General features: G+C 38.0%; 1 protein-coding gene across 1 annotated transcript in view; it reads left to right on the top strand.

Moving 5' to 3' along the window:
• PCNX2 (pecanex 2) overlaps nt 1-19,828 on the top strand; it is a 248,327-nt gene that overhangs the window by 205,159 nt on the left and 23,340 nt on the right. Inside the window, 3 exon segments of the mRNA XM_030556904.1 lie at nt 10,185-10,438; nt 12,143-12,376; nt 14,742-14,845. Coding sequence (XP_030412764.1) covers nt 10,185-10,438; nt 12,143-12,376; nt 14,742-14,845 — 592 coding nt within the window.

Raw genomic sequence — 19,828 nt, 5'->3', positions numbered from 1 at the left:
GATGGACAGATTGTAAGAAGAGCTGACCTGAAGGAGAAGTAAAGGAGAAAAAAAATGTTCACTTATCTGTCCTGTATATTTATATAATTATTAGGATAATACATAGCCCTGCTCTCTGGCACTCTTCATTTTCAAAGACATCTTTACCAACATTAACTTCTCCTCATGTCCCAGTAGTAGTATACTTATTTTAGAGATAGGGAAATTAAGGCAGAGAGAGTATGTGCCTTATTAAAGGCCACAGAGGAAATTAATGGCATGCTTGTGATTTGCTCAGGGTTTGCTGACTCTTACTTTCATGCCCAGACCAGCAGACCCCACCCCCTTTTCTCATTCTTTATTCATAAACAATAAGCCACAACAGGAAATGCATTAACTTATTGGTGTTACAATGAAACCACTTGTATTTGTGGGCAGCCTGGCCCATGTCAGTTCTGCCTTTAGCAAGGACTGTTACATAGCACTGATTTCCATCACTGAAAAATCTGTATGTCAAATAATTAACTTTTATGAAGCCAATCAGCTTTCTAGACACCCTCTCATTCAGAATGTCTGCTAGGTGTAGCCTAAAATAAAATACATAGTATCTTTTCTTTTTCCCTTTTTTTTTTTGGTTTGGGGTTTTTTGTTTTGTTTTTTTTGTTAATCTGAAAATAAAAGTAACGTCCAGTAACAATTATCCTATATTAAAACAACAAATCATAAATGATCTAGAGAAAGGGATAAACAGTGAGGTGGCAAAGTTTGCAGATGACACTAAACTGCTCAAGATAGTTAAGACCAAAGCAGACTGTGAAGAACTTCAAAAAGATCTCTTAAAACTAAGTGATTGGGCAACAAAATGGCAAATGAAATTTAATGTGGATAAATGTAAAGTAATGCACACTGGAAAAAATAACCCCAACTATACATACAATATGATGGAGGCTAATTTAGCTACAGCTAATCAGGAAAGAAATCTTGGAGTCATCATGGATAGTTCTCTGAAGATGTTCACGCAGCATGCAGAGGCGGTCAAAAAGCAAACAGGATGTTAGGAATCATTTAAAAAGGGAAAGAGAATAAGATGGAGAATATATTATTGCTCTTATATAAATCCATGGTACGCCCACATCTCAAATACTGCATCCAGATGTGGTCTCCTTATCTCAAAAAAGATATACTGGCATTAGAAAAAGTTCAGAAAAGGGCAACTAAAATGATTAGGGGTTTGGAACAGGTCCCATATGAGGAGAGATTAAAGAGGCTAGAACTTTTCGGCTTGGAAAAGAGGAGACTAAGGGGAGATATGATAGAGGTATATAAAATCATGAGTGGTGCAGGGAAAGTGAATAAGGAAAAGTTATTTACTTTTTCCCATAATATAAGAACAAGGGGCCACCAAATGAAACTAATGGGCAGCAGGTTTAAAACAAATAAGAGGAAGTTCTTCATACAGCGCACAGTCAACCAGTAGAACTCCTTGCCTGAGGAGGTTGTGAAGGCTTGGTCTATAACAGGGTTTAAAAGAGAACTAGATAAATTCATGGAGGTTAAGTCCATTAATGACTATTAACCAGGATAGGTAAAGAATGGTGTCCTTAGCCTCTGTTTGTCAGAGGGTGGAGATGGATGGCAGGGGAGAGATCACTTGATCATTACCTGTTAGGTTCACTCCCTCTGGGGCACCTGGCATTGGCCACTGTCTGTAGACATAGTACTGGGCTGGATGGACCTTTGGTCTGACCCAGTATGGCCGTTCTGATGTTCTTCGTATGTTAATTACATTTATGAGAAAAAGCTTGGATTATTTTTCTTTCTTTTGAGGTGGGGGAATATTTAAACATGGACAGAAGCATCTCCGTTATATTTACTTAAAAGCTGTTAACATGATCTTCCCTTTGGGTGAAAATATCTCATTGTATAGCTTTAACTGCCTAAAAAGAAAAATTCCCACTTAAAAAAAAATAAATAAAGGGAAGGAGATCCTCCAAACTCCATCGGGGGCGGGGGGAGGAGAAGAAAGAGAGAATCTAGACAGATTTCCTCTGATTACCTCTTGATCCCAGTGAGTGACCCCAGCAGCCCATCCCTTCCTTCTGGAGGCATCACTTGGGATAGGAGCCCCACACACATACAGCTCCCAGGGCAAGGAGCCGGGCCAGGCTCCTCACAAACACAGTGCCAACAGCCATCTCCTGCTGCTAGCTGATGCAGTTAGTTTTGTTCAGGGTTCGAACCCTCTTGATGATGCATGGTGGGTTGTGGTGTTACAGTTGTACATAAGATTTTTTTCACATTTTTCCTTAAAATAAATCTGAGAAGGTACCAAAAAACATGTAAAATAACATTATTTAGTTTGCAAAGTCAAACAGTCTGAAGTTAAGAAATGCCAGATTTATGGTTGCATGTACAACCTTAATTGTGCCACTTTGAGTGCATGTATAATTATCTTTAATTACATGATCATTCAGTGCACAAGAAAGCAAAACTAAGGTTGCATGGGCCACCGTAAATCTCAGATTTCCTGACAACATCTAAAACAAGATGTGTATTGAGTGGTTCCAGATTTTGTTGTGAACATTTCTTACTGCTGTACCTGGGAAGCTATGCTGATAGTATAGGTGAAAAAGGGAGTGCCCTGGAGGGAAAAGTTTTAGGTTTCTGAACCACAGGGATCAGAGGAGTAGCCGGGTTAGTCTGGATCTGTAAAAGCAGCAAAGAGTCTTGTGGCACCTTATAGACTAACAGACGTTTTGGAGCATGAGCTTTCATGGGTGAATACCCACTTCGTCGGATGCATGTAGTGGAAATTTCCAGGGGCAGATATATATAAGCATGCAAGAAGCAGGCAAGAGATAACAAGGTTAGTTCAATCAGGGAGGATGAGGCCCTCTTCTAGCAGCTGAGGTGTGAAAACCAAGAGAAGAGAAACTGGTTTTGTAGTTGGCAAGCCATTCACAGCTTGAGCTGTGGTGTCAAATTTGCTGACTGAACCACAGGAGGCTTGCTAAAAAGGTTTGCTGAAAGGATGCAGTTAAGTAGCTGGGAGGCTGTAACTTGAATTGCATTTCAGCCATGGCAGGATGCTGGCATTATAAGCACCCTGGTTCAAACTCACTTCTAGTTTATGATAAAATAAACCCATTGAAAGTTAAAGGGATTGCATCATTGTATCTGATAGGCAAATTTGGCCCAGCATTTAACTGAAAAAATCTCTCAGATCACGGTATGAATATAGGCTAAACAAATTGAAAGAAGTGGGTCAATTAGTAACTATACATGATATCTTGGACTTCTACTTCATACTAAAAGCAATGTGCCAGAAAAAAACAAAATGCCAGTCATGGAGTGCTGTTTTTCATTTGATTTGAAGCCAAGAACAGAGAAGAAATCTGTGATAGAGGAAGGAGCAAAAGCACTGTCATTATTTCCAGCCAAAATGGATTGGGGGGATCTTTCAATTGAGCCTGTGCATCAAGAAAATGTCTCTTGGAGAATGTCTAGTAAAGCAAAATATGTGGGGAAATCACTTATGGATAGTGGTGCTGGTATTATTTTCTAACTGACTCCTTTTATCTTTCAGTAATATAATTAGCTACTAAATTTCTCATGATTTTTGTTACTGATGATGCAAATGTAATATTCATGATTCACTTGGAACTTTGTAAGATGAATTGAAAAAGTGGGCACAGAGCAGGCACAGATATAACTGCACATCTGGAAGGCAGCTGTTATAGTGGCAGTGGAATCACCTATGAGGTTTTCTATGTATTTTCTTGTTTATCTGCCCACCAAAAAAGAAATGGTTCATGAACGTGGTCAGTTTAAAAGATATATTCCAGGCACAGTAATGTCATTAAAGTGATAAGGCCAGATATTTTTCTGTTCTACAGTACATTTGTACTTTATGTAGTTATATTGCAGTAGCAAGCACATTACCATTGTAGGGAATATTTATGTGAATTTTGTGTCTGAAGACTTTGTACTATTAGCTAGCATGATTCTTTAAATAAAGAATGGCTGTAACTCTTTTCATATTTAATAAACAATAGTTTCATGCTGTAGGGAAAGAATAGTCCCTATCTTTATAGATTTTGTGCAATTGCACTTGTGATACTATGTTTCATTCTCTGCACCAAATTGCCAAAAAATATTGTCAAACTGAAGGGAGTTCAGAGAAGAGCAATTGAATAAATAAATTAATAATACTCAGGTATCTGGATCAATTAGGGTGACTGGATGTCTCGTATTTATAGGAACAGTCCCGGGATTCAGGGCTTTGTCTTATATAGGTGCCTATTACCCTCCCCCCCTGCCACCCTCCTGTCCCAGATTTTCATGCTTGCTATCTGGTCACCCTAGGAGCAAATCACCTTTTGAGGAAAGACTAAAAGAATTAGATATATATCATTTAGCTAAGAGAGAGCAAAAGCTGGGAGACTTAACATTTAGGCCTTCACATACAATCCTAAATAATTCCTCTCATCCTGGGGTTTCACACCTTTCTAATATTAATAGACAGATATTTCCTCTGCACCAAAGAGTTTCATCTTGGGATCCATCAATAACAGTGTTTCTGATTAGAGAATTTTATGTATTCTGTGCAAAGAGAAGGGGTCCCTAAGGCAGTCAGGTCTTAGTGCACAGAAGGTTTTGTAAATTAGGTCTCAGCCCTCAGAGGTGCTTGGATATCATGGTAGGAAATGAATGGAATAGAACTAGAACCGTTATTGGATGGGGAGCCAGGGTGGCATATGGAACACCATTGTGATATGTGTGAGACCATCTTAAACTTCTGTATAATGTCCACTTTCAGCCCTGAGCAGCGAGTATTTCAATAATCCAGCTGCAGTGCAACAAAAGCATAGATCACTGGCAAGATGGCTATCAAATTGGTCTTGCATATTGTAGGTGGAAAAATATGTTTCTGCTCACTCTTGATATTTGACCCTCTTACTACACCTTTTTTGACCCTCTTACTACTACACTTGAGACATGTAAAACTAGATTAGATAAAATATTAGAAAATGTACTATAGGAAGCAATCCTGCATTGGGAGGGAGATGGGAAAGTTGGGCTGCGTAGTCTAATAATAGGTGTTTTCCACCTCTAATATCTATGATTCTGTGAAGGACCTAGCATTTTTCCTCATGGAATTGCTCTGAACATTCCTTCTTTAGAAGATTATGTGCACAGAACCATTTGAAAATGTGGCTGTGTGGGGCACAAAGTTGGACACAGTACTCCAGATGAGGCTTCACCAATGTCGAATAGAGGGGAATGATCACGTCCCTCGATCTGCTGGCAATGCCCCTACTTATACAGCCCAAAATGCCGTTAGCCTTCTTGTTAACAAGGGCACACTGTCAACTCATATCTAGCTTCTCATCCACTGTAACCCCTACGTCCTTTTTCTGCAGAACTGCTGCCTAGCCATTCGGTCCCTTGTCTGTAGCAGTTCATGGGATTCTTCCATCCTAAGTGCAGGACTCTGCACTTGTGCTTGTTGAACCTCATCAGATTTCTTTTGGCCCAATCCTCTAATTTGACTAGGTCCCTCTGTATCCTATCCTTAACCTCCAGCATATCTACTACTCCTCCAAGTTTAGTGTCATCTTCAAACTTGCTGAGGGTGCAGTCCACGCCATACCCTAGATCATTAATAGTGTTAATGCATTTGATGTATTTCTCTGTAAAAAATTTAAAAGGTTTTTCCCGCTACTCAGCATGTTTGCAAGTTGAAAATCAAAAGCATATTTTTATTTCATCCATTATTTTTGCAACAGTGAAATGTTTTTTGCTGGATAGATGGTCATCAAATAGGGTCAGTTTGTATATCCTATGAGTCAGATTAGAGTCATGAGTTTCAATTTCCTGACTTTCATTTAGGTCAGGTAATTCTGGCAGAGTGAAAGTGAGTTTTTAAATCCTGATGTGTCAGGAAAAGAGAGAGGTCAGTTCTTACATAGGTTTTCTCCTGGGCTCAAATAGATTGACCTTGCTTCACTGATCTGGCTCATATTTTTACATTAACAGAAGATTTTTGGCAATCATCCAGTGTGGATACCTTGTAAATGAATCTGTCTCATCTATACTAGCAAGTATCACAGCAAATGATGAATGTTGTGTGAAAAGTAATAGAACTTACTCTCTTTATAAAATGTAAAAGATTTTTTCCCTTGGATTTTAAAATCAATAATTACTAGTAAAAATATTCTCCTGTTATTTAATATTTAATAGTGGCACACTTAATTATTGCATAAATGAATGCCTTTTCTACTCCACTGCTCTTCAGTTTTATGAATAATTCTTGGCTCAGATTTTTGAATGCTTGGGGTTGACAATACTGACTGATTCTGCTAGGTCAGGACCCCTCTTTGGAGGAAGGACAAGATTTGCTCCTTAGTAAATAAATCTTGTTTCCCATACATAAAACACTCTAGCCTGTCATCTGAAAGTCAGTGCCCCCTTCAAGATGATAAATCTGAAACCTGCTGAAAGCAAGTGTAAATACTGTGATTTGTCATTTAGAAATTAGCACTAATCTCAAATGGGACTTCCTGTTCAAAAATACTTGCTATTTGTTTCTCAGGCTAAATCTGCAAAGTAACCAGCTGGACTGCTTGGTTTGTTCCCTGACTCTTTGTAAGAAAATGTTTTCACATTTAGAATGGCTTCTCCTTTCAAAGTCCAAATGCTAACCAAAGTGCATATTGCTATCAGTCAGGGTGGCCAGAGTTCAGCACAGAGTTTTCTGCAACATGACCTGTGTTTGCCTCCATCTGGGGGGGTGATGCTCCATGCTGGGATCTGTAGTTTTCACAGGTTGAACTTCACAGATAGTTTAAAGATGGCGGTGTCCACAATCTGCGTTATTTTATGCACATTAGCATGAGTCTTTTGGGCTTCTGGCAAGTTGTCAGTATGGCCTTTAACTTCACAAAATGTGGGTACTACCTTTTTGGTTATAATTCCTGCCTTTTGGAGTACTTCCTGTTCCACAGTAGCACAGTGATTATATTGTATATTGGTTTAATTAATGGTGAAGATTGTCATATTTTACATACTTTTATGCAAGCAGCACATACAACACCAAGACTCTTCTTGATACAAATCAACTCAGCCAAACTTAGGGCTGTTTATTTTGCTTTCATTTTACATCAACAATAGCATAATATCAGCTTTATGTAGTATTGTTTATATTAGGGTCTATGACGGAGATTTATGTTTTGTTAATTGCATTTAATATTTTGAGGTCTAACTTTTCAAAAAGCTAAAAACAGAAACAAAAATGAAAAAATGCAAATATTGTATTTTTCTTTAGCATCCAACATATATAAGCCATGTGCATAGGAATATTTCTTTGCCCAGTTTACTTTGAGTACAATGTCTTTTGACTTTATTTAAGAAAAAGATCCATTGACCAAGAGCAGTTGCTGCCTTTTTTTTATAGTTGAACGTTAAACCTTAATTCATGTAGAAATCTGTGAAATGTAACGTAGAAACAGCTCTCTTTGTATCTGTCCAGCTGTAAACGTCACACTGATAGGTCATGGTTTATACTTTGCAGTAGACTGGAAAAGAGAGATATTTATTTTAGGGCTATCTGAGGGGGTATATTAATCTGTTTTATTGTATGTACCTGTAGCACTTAAATTGTCCAAACAGTAATGCTTATTTGTTTGTGAACTACTCTAGAGTACCCTCAGATTGCATACATTAGCAGCTTTCGTTTAACGAAAACTAATTGGAGAACTTTAAAAAATAATCCAATTTTTTTTATTTTCAGTGCTGGAAAAAAAAGACACAAATATTTGCTAATCTTCTTATTTCTCTTAAAAAAGCATTCAGTCTCCCCCCTCTCCCCTTTACCATCTTACTTTCTAGATACTTTTGCTAATCGGATTATTAGATCTGGGGATGTATATGAAGGAGAATGTAAATAAATTTAGATAACAGTATATTATGAAATGTTTTGCTGTTAGCGTCATTGGGGTCAGAATTTTACCCTGTATCTTCATCTTTGTTTAAAAAGCACTGAGCACACACTGGGTGTTACCTCAATCTAAATTACAATGCTAATTATTAAACACTGATATAGCCAAATTCTTCTCTGTTACATGGGTGCAACAAAATTGACTTCAGTGTGTTCGTTTGCATAGATATGAAAGGAAGTTGGCCCATAATAAATCCTTAAGGGGAATTTTACCTAATTTTGTGGTATTGTGTGGTAGTTCTACTTTTTGTTTATGTGGTCTAAAGCAATCACATTCTCATTAGGAGTTGCAGAAATCATTTTTAACCAACGCTACCCAAAAGAAAAAGCCCAAAGTCTTCTTTAAACTAGTGAGTTTTTGTTCTATTTTTTAACTATAGAAACATTGTGCTTCATCTGGGGTGTACTTGCTGCTGGTGTGTGAAGAGCAAAATTCTGTGTCGCTCTTCCCATCAAAATTAAAGCTAAATGATGATGGAGATGCAAAAGCAAATCAGCTGGTGATTAAGCTAAAGAAAATGATGATCTTGTAATAGAAATGATAAACAGCAAACAAGATAGTGCCTGTAAACATGGTCACCTTTGTTTCAGGTCCAAAGTGTTGTGCGGCCAGTGTCCTGTTTGGCCAGGTACAGTTTAACTGAGTAGGTCTTCTCTCTGATGAATGACATCGCCAGCAAATTTCTCTACTATTGAGATCAGTTGAAAGCTGAATTCAACCACTCTCTTACTGAGTGAAATTAACCATTTGCAAAAGGTCCACTGAAGATTTATACACCACTTAAAGCTGACTTATGGCCTCAGAAAAGGGCTTATGTTGGACTTACGTGGTCGCATGGGTTTTGTAATGGTCCATAATATGGGTAAATGTGCTCACTAAACCAAGCCATTCATCAATAGTACATAACACAGATGTTCTTTGAGCTGCACCGGTTGCCTGTGGGTTTCCTGGTGCCATTCAATGTTTTGGCTTCGATTTTTAGTGCTATAACTTGTTTGGGACAAGATGAATGGATTTTAAGACTGGAGGGAAGTGTTATGATAATCTACTCTGACCTGCTTCGTAAAGTGAGGCTTAGAATGCCATCAAGTGTTTCCTGCATCTAGCCCATTAGTTCTGGAGGAGCTGGAGCATATCTTTGGATATAATTTTTAGAAAGACTTCAAGGTAATAGCCTACTTCTCTTCTCATGGTCTACTCTCACAGTAGCTATCAATGGAGGCAGGTAAGCTGAAGCTGCTTTGAATTGATTGAGAGGGAGCTGCTAGCTGGGCAGTCTCTCTGGAATCTGCCACCCAAGTGACCTGCCAGAACCCAGGTTGGTTAGTCTCCTCTAGGTTATTTACCAAAAAAGAAACTATTGGAGAATTTGACCTGCTAGTTTTGGCCAGAGAAGGGTTTCAAGGCCAGCCCATGTATCTGTCTGTCTTCCTTTGTAACCTTTAGTCTAGTGCTTAGATGTGCCTTGCGTAGGATGTGGGCGACTTAGGTTTGAACCCACGCTCTGGAGCAGAAACTTGAATTCAGATCTCCCCCCTCCCAGGTGAGCATCCAGATCACTAGGCTACAGGTTATTGTGGGGTGGATGGTTCTCAATTTCCACTTTGTATTAATTCCTAAATATTTATTGAGCCAAAGTGGGAGAGAGTAGGAATGACTCTCGCCTGGTGATTAAGGCATTCACCTGGGAGGTGGGAGATGTGGATTCAGTTTGCTGGCTGACCCAACAAAATCAATTATTCACCAACCTCTGCTTGTGACATACTGCAAAATCTATGTTCGTCTTCTGTGCATTTTGGGAGAAGTGGGTTGAGGACCCAGAGGGGTTTGTTAACATGCCTGGTGCAAGTCTAACTCCCTGCCAAGATGCAGGATTTGAATATTTAGATAAGTTAGATGTATTCAAGTCAGCAATTCATCCTAAGTCTTTATTGCTGTTTTCTGGTGAGTTTTTATTAGGGGAGGTTGTTTACTCCAATATGTGATATGTGTAATCATGCCATGATGCCCAGACCATGAGATTGAGCTGTTTGGATTGAAGTATTAAATAGATGATGTATCCTTCATTATTCTCTGCTTTACACAGATCAGTTGGCAAATTTATTTCATTGTTGTAGCTCTTTTTTATTTGCCTTTAATTAAGTGCTTGAAGTATTTGGTTACACTTTTATAACTGCCATTGTGTTATCCTTTCTAACTCTCAAGGGACATATTGCCAGCAGAGAGAAGTGGAAGCTATAACAGAAGGAGATGAAGACAATGAAGGCTGCTGCTGCTGTCAGCCAGGTCACTTGCCTCACTTGTTATCATGCAATGCAGCCTTTAACCTCCGATGGCTGACATGGGAAGTAACACGAGCCCAGTATATACTGGAAGGATATAGCATCATTGATAACAATGCCGCCACAATGCTGCAAGTGTTTGATCTGCGAAGAATACTCATCAGATATTACATAAAGGTACAGTATAAGTGAAGTGAGTTCTATCTACCGTTCCTAGGTAGGAAATTTGCAGTCTTCAAAAGATAGAGAATGACGTTTACCTACAAGAAGTATTAAATTTTAAATAGCAAGGTTTACAGCAGAACTTTGCTAATTTGCACTGATTGGGGGAGACATTGTAAATTAGTGAAGTGGGTGATTTGTTAGGTAAATGAACAATACAGTAAGAATCAAGACTACTGAATCACTTTGTTCATTTATTTTGACTTTTATATAAAACAAATGGGAATTTCTTAAACAATTTTATACACAGAAAGGCCGTGTCCACATATAATCTTGCACTGATTTAACTAAGCAAACACTCATATTTCAAGTTAAAAATGGTTAGTTTAAAGCTGTTCCTAATTGATTTAAGCTAAACTGAAATATGCCTTTTTTAAACTGAAATAAGAGTGTCTGCATAGCCATTTGCACCAGTTTAACTATATCAGTTTGAAATCATACCTAAGCTTAAACTTGTGTGCAACACTCAGTACATTAGAGTCTTCATGGGGTCAATGAAATCTGTAAAACAAGCCTAGTTAGACTCAAATTGGTTCATTAGTCTTAAAGTACTGAACAGCTGTATTTGGCAAGTTGAATTTTTTTTTAGCTCTTTTAAAATCAGCTAAATCAGAAGAATGTAAGGAGTTGATAATATGAGGTCATCAGAAACAGAGAAGGCAGAGTTTAACAGAAAGGTAATTAAATAGTTAGAGTTCCAACCTATGGGTGTTCCCATGGGGCTAGCATGTAGCAGGACTAAAGATATGCAATAGTGGAGGTATGTGAAGGTTATGTTTCCAGTAGGGTGCGGTTCTGTGATGTTCACAGCCTATTATTTGGCAGGTGTTCAAATCTGTTCAATATTTTGCTTTGATTTAACTATAAGTTTGACAAAGTTGAAATGCCATTTACATTGCACCAGATTTCTTAGAAAACTTCATCCTTTGTTCAACTATGAAACAAAAACAAATTTTGAAACCTCTAAATGTGCCATGACATGGAATTGTCCACCAGTCAGCTCTTGTGTTAAGCATAAGTATTAAAGAAATCCCATTTTTCTTCTTCTTATACTCACCTCATCCAATAGGCAACAAAAACAAAATTATTACTGCAGAGGGAAGAAAGCAATTAAAAGAGGGTTTTTCAGAGCTATAGTCTACACTCTTGCAAGTTCTTATTTAATAGTTAAATTGATGGATGTGTTCTTGTTGAAGAAATGGGGAAACTGTACCCTCAGAAAGCTGAAAGTTCACATGGGAAAAAGCAAACATTTCTGACCATATAAAACTGCATATTGTTTTTGAAAAATATAAGCTTTTATCATCATCATCCATTATGGTATACACTATAGAGACAGCCACATTTTCAAATTAACTTACCCTTGACACTATCTACACTATTCAGAGTATGATGCTTGTGATTAATATTCTTTTTAAGTTTCATTCATTTAAATTCTGTTAGTAGTTAACTGACTTCTTTCTCATTTAGACATAAATTATTACAATCACACAAAATAAATACTCTTATGAATCAATGATGACAAGTAGCAGGAATATTACGTAAGATTATGGATAGTGTCATCTTCTTATTCTGATTTGTTCTCTTCTGTGTTGTCAATAAGCTGTTTCTGGTTTAAACAGAGGTACAATAACTAACCATTTTGCATTTTGTCAACAGAGTATAATATACTTTACAGCAAATTCACCCAAAATCTCACACTGGATAAAAGATGAATCAATCCAGAAGACACTACAGCCTTATGCCAAATGGCATTACATTGAACGTGACCTTGCAATGTTCAACATTAACATTGATGAGGACTATGTTCCATGTCTTCAAGGAATAACCAGAGCTAGCTTCTGCAGTGTTTATCTTGACTGGATTCAGTACTGTGCTGGAAAAAGAAGGGAGGTAAATGTATGTCTTTAACACTTAGAACATTGAATTACTGAATAGTTACTCTTTTGTGACTCAAGAATAATACAAGTAAATTAGTTTCTATCTAAACCGTACAACATGACACTTTGGGGAAATGTATGTTTTTGTACAACAGAAAAATGTTTGTAGAGAATATTATAATGAAAATATGCATGAAAAACATTCCAAAGGAGTGAACCTTTGAATTTTGAACAGTTTTCTTTGAATACGCTTTCCCTACCATCATTAGTTTTGTTTTCTGCAGTAACCCTGCATTTAGAACTTTTCAGAAAATATTATTGCTCTTCATTAGGGAGATTCCCAATCAAGGAATAGCAGAGATGGGATCAGAATGCCCAAACGATCAGAACTTCAGTGTTTTAGGTCCAATGCAAAATATGATTGCAAATTTAGAAAAAATTACCCTTCCAGTGACACGTGGGTAAAACCTTCAGCTGTTAAGGAAGTATAGCACTTATCCAAGAGCTCAGGTCAAATCTGAGAAGTCCTGGTACAAATCTGACACTTTATTGCAAAACTGTGGAAAATTACCGTTCAACTCTAGAGAACCAAGTGGGAGCTTATAGTTACCTTTTCATATATTCTGAGCCCTGAGATAATGGATGTTCAGCATTCCCAACTAAAATACATCATTATATTTCAGTGGGATTCTGTTGACAGCACACAGAGTAAAATAGAGTCAGAGAAATGCACATTTTATTGAGCAAACTCAGATTATTGATGACAGTGTAAATAAATCAACAACACATTTTTTTCACCCATCACATTATATTATTTGTGCACTTGGGATTGTTGATTTTCACATTCCATTGCTGCCACTGTCCAGAAGCTTGGCAAATTCCTTGATTCTTAATATTCCTTCTCCAGTCTGTCATATCTGTAAACCTTTCTATCGCTGCTTCCACACCATTTCCCATCTAGATACTACTTTGATTCCAGTTCCATTGAATTTCTCCCCTGTGACTTCAGCTGCTTCTGCTTTCACCTTGACTATTATTTTTAAATCTGTACCTGGACTTTCTGTACTCTCTCTCACAGAACTTATTTCTTTCTCTACTCTTCTGTCTGCTTTCTCCACTCATTTAGCGCCTACACTCTCAAGTGCTGAGCATCTGTTGGGAGGTGCTGAGCTCTTGAGTTGAAGGGAGATTCATCACCTCCAAAAGAGATGCTCAGTCCTTCACAGGGCTGGATCTTTTGACCCTGCCTCCTCTCCCTTTTGTAGTGCAAGGACATTCTCCTCTAGTTCTTGACATCTGGAACAACTTTCCTGGACTTCTCTGCTTCATCAGTACTCCACCTCTCTTTAAATATTTAAATTTTGGAATATTTCTGATCTCCATCTTAACTCGTTTCTCCCACCCTTATTGTTAAGTGCTTTAATTATTTTTTCATACAGTTGTTGAGATTTTCAAAACTTATGGATTTGTAATGCAGTTTCCGTTAAAGTTCATGGGACCTGGGCATCCAAATCCTCTTGGTGGCCTTGGAAACCCTACCTAATGTCTCTACACAATTCTTCTGTGCAATTTGCATCTCTCTTCTATTTTTAATACTGTGAAACGTGTTGTGAAACAGTTTGTGTGGAAGATGCTGTATAAAACAGAGCTGCACTGTACAGCTCTGAACATTTTTGTACTTTATAGAGAGAGTTGCAAAATGTTTGCCTCAGTTTCAGGAACAGGGTAAGGGCAACAAGAAGAATTCATCAATGTATGGACTGAAACAGAACAAAACTTTAAACTCCCATTATGTAATTTCCCTTGTGTTTGACATCAAGCTTTTTGGAAGAGTTGTAGAAAAGGGTCTGCTGAGGTGGTGAATGCAAAGGAAATGGTTTGACCACTTGTCAAAATGTGATGGCATTGTCATCATTGATATAACTGATGATGTCAGTCACTAAAGGCCCAATCCTGCAGATCTTCTCAGAGTCAGATTGTGCTTCTAAGATCTGAACACAGGGTATGGATTTCAGACACATCCTGCTTCCCATGTGGAAACAGATGTATTTCCTCCTCAATGATGCTCATCAACCTCTTTCCAAGACTCTGATCACTAAAGCACCAACCCTGGGATCCAACTCATATTAAAACTTCTTGTTTCCAGCTGTTACACTAAATGAGCTTTCATTTGTTTAGCAGCAGACCCTCGGTCATGATGGTCATCCTTCCTATTCTGATTAATTGCACAGCAGAGTGCTTTGTTTGGTTATAGTTACATGACACCATAAGTCTTATGAATTTAGTCATGCATTGATCTATTTTAGTTATAGGATTGTCATAACACTTTTTTATAAGGTTGCATGTAGAACTAATACACTGTCCTTAAACCTTTGCAGCATCTGGATAGTGATGAGGATTCTCCTTTAGTAACTCTCTCCTTTGCCCTGTGTATTCTGGGTAGAAGAGCTTTGGGAACAGCAGCCCACAATATGGCCATCAGGTAATTTCTAGAAATGTAGTAAAAGTTTTCCAGGGATTCAGGAGTTTCCTCATCTTAAAATGAGAAGCTGTTTGGCTCTTTCACATATTATGAAAACTAAAAGGTCATTAGATCAGAGACAAGAGCTATTTCATCCATATATTAATTTTAAACTCTGTCCTTGACCACCTTTTGTCCCTGTAACATGTACAATAATGAATATTATGTTTTTTTTAATTTAACAAAAATCATACACAGCAGAGGATCCAGAGTAATTATTCATTTTAGGTTGAATCTTGAAATGAGATACTGCAATGATGGCCATCTCCAAAAGGTCAAGAAGCTGCTAAATGATCTGGCAGTTGACCTGTCAGTAGAGGGTTGCAGTGAGACATGGATTCATAGGCTAAATAATAAATCAGTAGGCTTCCTGTGTTCAACAGAGCTGTATTCACTTTTGTTGTGCAATAGGATGACTTGATGGAGCTTTGTGGTGTCTCAGAGAGGATCCAGCTCTTCATCTTCCACCTTCACTAGTGAATCTGGTTTGTTTGGCTCTTGATAGTGTGTATTTTATGGTGTCTTAATTATTATTGTTCTGCCTGAGCAGCTCGGAAAGCAAAAGGGTGCTTTATAAATAAAATTATTGCTACTTCAACAGAGTATGGGATTTGAGCTGATTCTATCCATATCAAGGATATTTGAATTCACCCAGGGAAACAAGTCACAGCCTCTGCTTTAAATACTAGTGTTGCATGATTAGGAGAGTGGTGGATCCCCCAACTGTTAGCTCGGTAAATTGATACAATTGCCTGGAAAAGTATTAGGATCATTGATTTCTAAAAGAATGTCTTGGATTTATGGGGACTAACTGGAAACAGAGACAACAAGAAAAGATCTACACCCTTTACACCTCTTAGAGGTAGAAGATATTTAAATGGAGTGAGTAAGAGATCACTAAATAGCAGAAAGGCATCCCCTCAGGAATCCTAGTCTTAGAGCTCCAAAAAATTTCTCATTTAGAGTAAGTTCAGCATTAGGGCAATGACTACTTGGTATCGCAGGTTCAGGATTAACTGTTGGGTAGCAGGTTGTAGGCAAGCAGTATGCTCTAGAAAAATTTTTTAAGCTGAGACTACTGATGATGTGCACCAAGTTCATTCTGCTGTTATCTCATCCTCCCCATTGGTCTGTTTTTGTCCACTTGTTGAATCCTATTAGAAATGTAAAGAGAGAAGGTGGGTGAGGTTATAGCTTTTATTGGACTAAGTTGTGTTCGGGAGCGGCACAAGCTTTCAAGCTCACACAGACCTCTTCTTCAGGTCTAGGAAACATACTCTCACCAAGAGAAGTTGGTCCAATAAAAGATATTACCTTACCCACCTTGTCTCTCTAATCTCCCGGGACTGACATGGCTACAACAGCACTGCATAAACTTAGATAATAAGCTGTCTGAGACAAGGACTGTCTGTATACTTCTTTCTGTGTAGTGCCTAGCACATCAAGGCCCTGACAGTTGTCTGAGGCCCCTAGGCTCTACTGGAATACAAACAAGACATTATTACAACTTGTGACGGTCTGGGCAGATAAGGCCTATGGGTAGCAAGACAAAGGCAAAAGTTTGGTGCTGAAACAAATTGACACATTAAATAATGACAGTCATTGGAGCTGGTGGTACTAATATAAGGGTATATCTACACTAGCGTGTTTGTCCTGTAACTTGATCTAATTTTGTCTATTTTGCACTACTTTTCTGCCCCCATCACCGTAGTATCTGAGTGTCTCTCAGTCTTTAATGTATTTTTCCTTACAACTGCTCTGTGAGGTGGGCAGTGCTATTATCCTCATTTTACAGATGGGTAACTGAGGCACAGAGAGGCTCAATTACTTGACCAGGGTCACACAGGAATTCTGTGGCAATTGCTAATTAACTCAAGGTAACTAGCATGGTTGTAAATTCTACTGTAGACCCTCTACAATGTGTGTTTCTGCTTGTGGTTCACCAAGACTTATGACAGTGTGAACCACAATGAGGAACAAACATTTATGGAAAGCCTATTATAATTCACAAGTTTTTTTCTGAATATCTACACTAACATTTACAGTTAATTTGTGCTAATTGGCAATCAATTAGCTCAAATTACAGTATGACCAAAAACTCTTCTGTAGACTAACCCTCAGGCTATGTCTAGAGAGAACTTTAAGATGAATTAACTAAAGGTGTGAAGTTCAGTGTGCAGAAATTAAACCATGGCTATGTCTACACTACAATGCTTTTAGTGACATGGCTGTGTCGCTACAGCCATGCCGCTAAAAGGCGCACAGTGTAGCCGCTGTTTGTCTACTCTTCCTCCAGCGAGCATCATTTGCTTTTTCAGCAGGAGAGCACTCCTGCCAGCAACACGCTGTTTACACCAGCACTTGTCATGGCAAAACTTTTGTCTTTCAGGTTTTGGGTTTTGTTTTTTTTTAAACTCTTCTGAAAGACAAAAGTTTTGTCATTCAATTGCCAATGTAGACGTAGCCTAAGGAGTAAGTTACAGCAAACTAAAGTTACTTCAGTCCTGAATGAGAACAGCTGCACAGGAATTAACATGCTCAAATTTATGCTAATTAACTTCACACCTTTAGTTGATTCACCTTAAGTTTCCTGAGTGTTTCATGTAGACGTGCCCTAAGAGTTCTGAAGGGTTTAAGAAGAAGTTAACTCATGATAAAGGAAGTGGTTATAGCTAAGCCCCTTCGTTTTCAGTTTAAACAGATTTTTACTGAAAAATTCCCGGGTTTCACAAAAAGCATTATTCATTTTTTTCTGATTTTCACCTTTCATTTGTATCATTCACATATATAAAGAATAACTTGTTTTATTAGGAAAATACAATACATTACATGATATATGTATTATGATAATACATTAATCTGTGTGTGTATATGCAAAGCTACCTGCTGAAGTAAGGCTTTGTACTAGTCTAGAAGATACACACAACAGACAAGCAGCACGCACACTAGCTCTGAATGCGTGCGCATCTGAATGTATTGATGAATCTTGTGCCCATCGCATACACATTTCAAGCTGCTAGCAGATAATGGTTTAAAGATTTGCCAAAATAAATGGGAAGAAGATGAAAATCTATGTCAGAATATGTTCTGAACACAAGGAAGTATTCGAAAGTTTTAACAAAACAAGAGAAAAGGATGAAGTCCACTGTACCTGCTGTAAATGGTATGGCCCAATTATTAAACGTAAATATTTCTAGGCTAATAGTTCTAAGTTTACAACAGTAAACTCTTTATTTAAACGAAAAGTTTTATTTGGGGATTAGAGATATATTGTTTTCTTAAACTTAGAGGTGGCACTGTGCTTTGAGTTCCACTTTAGTTCTGCAGCAAACCACATTGATGAATGGAATTCAAAGCAATAATCTACTGAATACTTTATTTCCCCTGTCATTCCAGCCACCAAAATAATCCCCAATGTTTACCCAGAAAAATTATTAATAGTTTTTTATTCTGATTTTCCCGTTTTTATTGTGGTGGTAATAAACACTCATAAATTCCTGGGAAAAATAAAATAAAATAAAAACTGAAAATGGAGGGCCTTGGTTACAGCATATACCTTCTCACCTTTGAGCGCATTTTGAAGTGGGAGACAGAGACGTCAAAGTGCTTCCATTCAAATGAAAAATGGGACTAAGGTCCTGTCTAGCCGCACAAATGATACTGCTTTAACGATACAGATATAGGCCTTGGCTACACTGGCACTTTACAGCGCTGCAACTTTCGCACTCAGAGGTGTGAAAAAACACACCCCTGAGCCCTGCAAGATACAGCGCTGTAAAGCATCAGTGTAAACAGTGCCGCAGCGCTAGGAGTGTGGCTCCCAGCGCTGCAAGTTACACCTATAGAGGATGTGGAGTACTTGCAGCGCTAGGAGAGGTCTTTCCCAGCGCTGGCGCTCCGACCACATGGCAGCGCTTTGAAATTTCAAGTGTAGCCATACCCTTAGTTAGAGATGGTACAACTCTCTAGTGTGAATGAGGTTAGATGGGTAGAAAAATGCTTATCTGGTAAAGCTTATTCCCATATGGGAAGGGGTAGAAAGTTCTTTTATTCCTGTATAATAGCGTGCTCCCTGGGAACTGCATCGGTAAGGCTATTTAAAAAAGCAAAAAAGCACATTTCTGATTGACATAGTTATATTGATATAAAAATTGTGAGTAGACTAGGCCCAATCCTCCCCAGCCACTCTGCTTAGAGTGTGTTTGTCTTATTTGAATGCTTAAGGAAGAATGAGCACACCACCAACTTCTATTACTTTGAAAGCATTTTATGTGGTAAGCCTGTCCCTTCTCAAGAGAAAGCAATCCTTTAAATATTTGTTATAGCTTTCTCATCTTTATTTGAGATGTCTATAAAGTCTGCTTTTATGTCTTCCTCTTTGAGCCAGTGACTCAAAACATTCATGGCCCACATTGCTTATTTCTCAGTGTGTTGCTTTTCTCTGCTTTCTTCAGAGGTTTCTTTATCTCGTCTCTATTAACAGCTGCATGCTTCCTTGCTGTTTTAACTTTATTTTAAATGGGGTTGACTTTTTTCTTTTCACTTTTAACCACTCAAATTAGTGTGATTTTTAGTAAGCGAGCAATATTCCAGTCTCTCCTGAAGTTACACTGTTTTCTCTGCGAATCTAATTTTAGAATAAGCAGACTTTGTGGAAAAACTGATGTGTACTGACAAGATTTTCAGGGAAAATATTAAAGCAGTCTTGGTCTGTGCCTAGCAATAGATATACCACAGTGATGAGGGCATTAGAAATGCATATATAGATACCAGTAAAGCTGCCTAAAAGCTGTTACCCTCAGGGACTGAAATCTCCATTACTGTGCATCAGTACTATAGCAAAGGCAACTACATTTAATCAGCCTGGATGGTTAGTAGATAAATGGAGTGGCTGCCAATAATATCTTTGCTACTGCAAATAGATAATTTTATCTCAGTCTTCCC

The sequence above is a fragment of the Gopherus evgoodei genome, chromosome 3, assembly GCF_007399415.2.
Source record: "Gopherus evgoodei ecotype Sinaloan lineage chromosome 3, rGopEvg1_v1.p, whole genome shotgun sequence".
NCBI classification, from domain to species: Eukaryota; Metazoa; Chordata; order Testudines; family Testudinidae; genus Gopherus; species Gopherus evgoodei.
The sequence above is the reverse complement of the archived record's forward strand: the minus strand, read 5'-3'. Positions and strand labels throughout refer to the sequence as shown.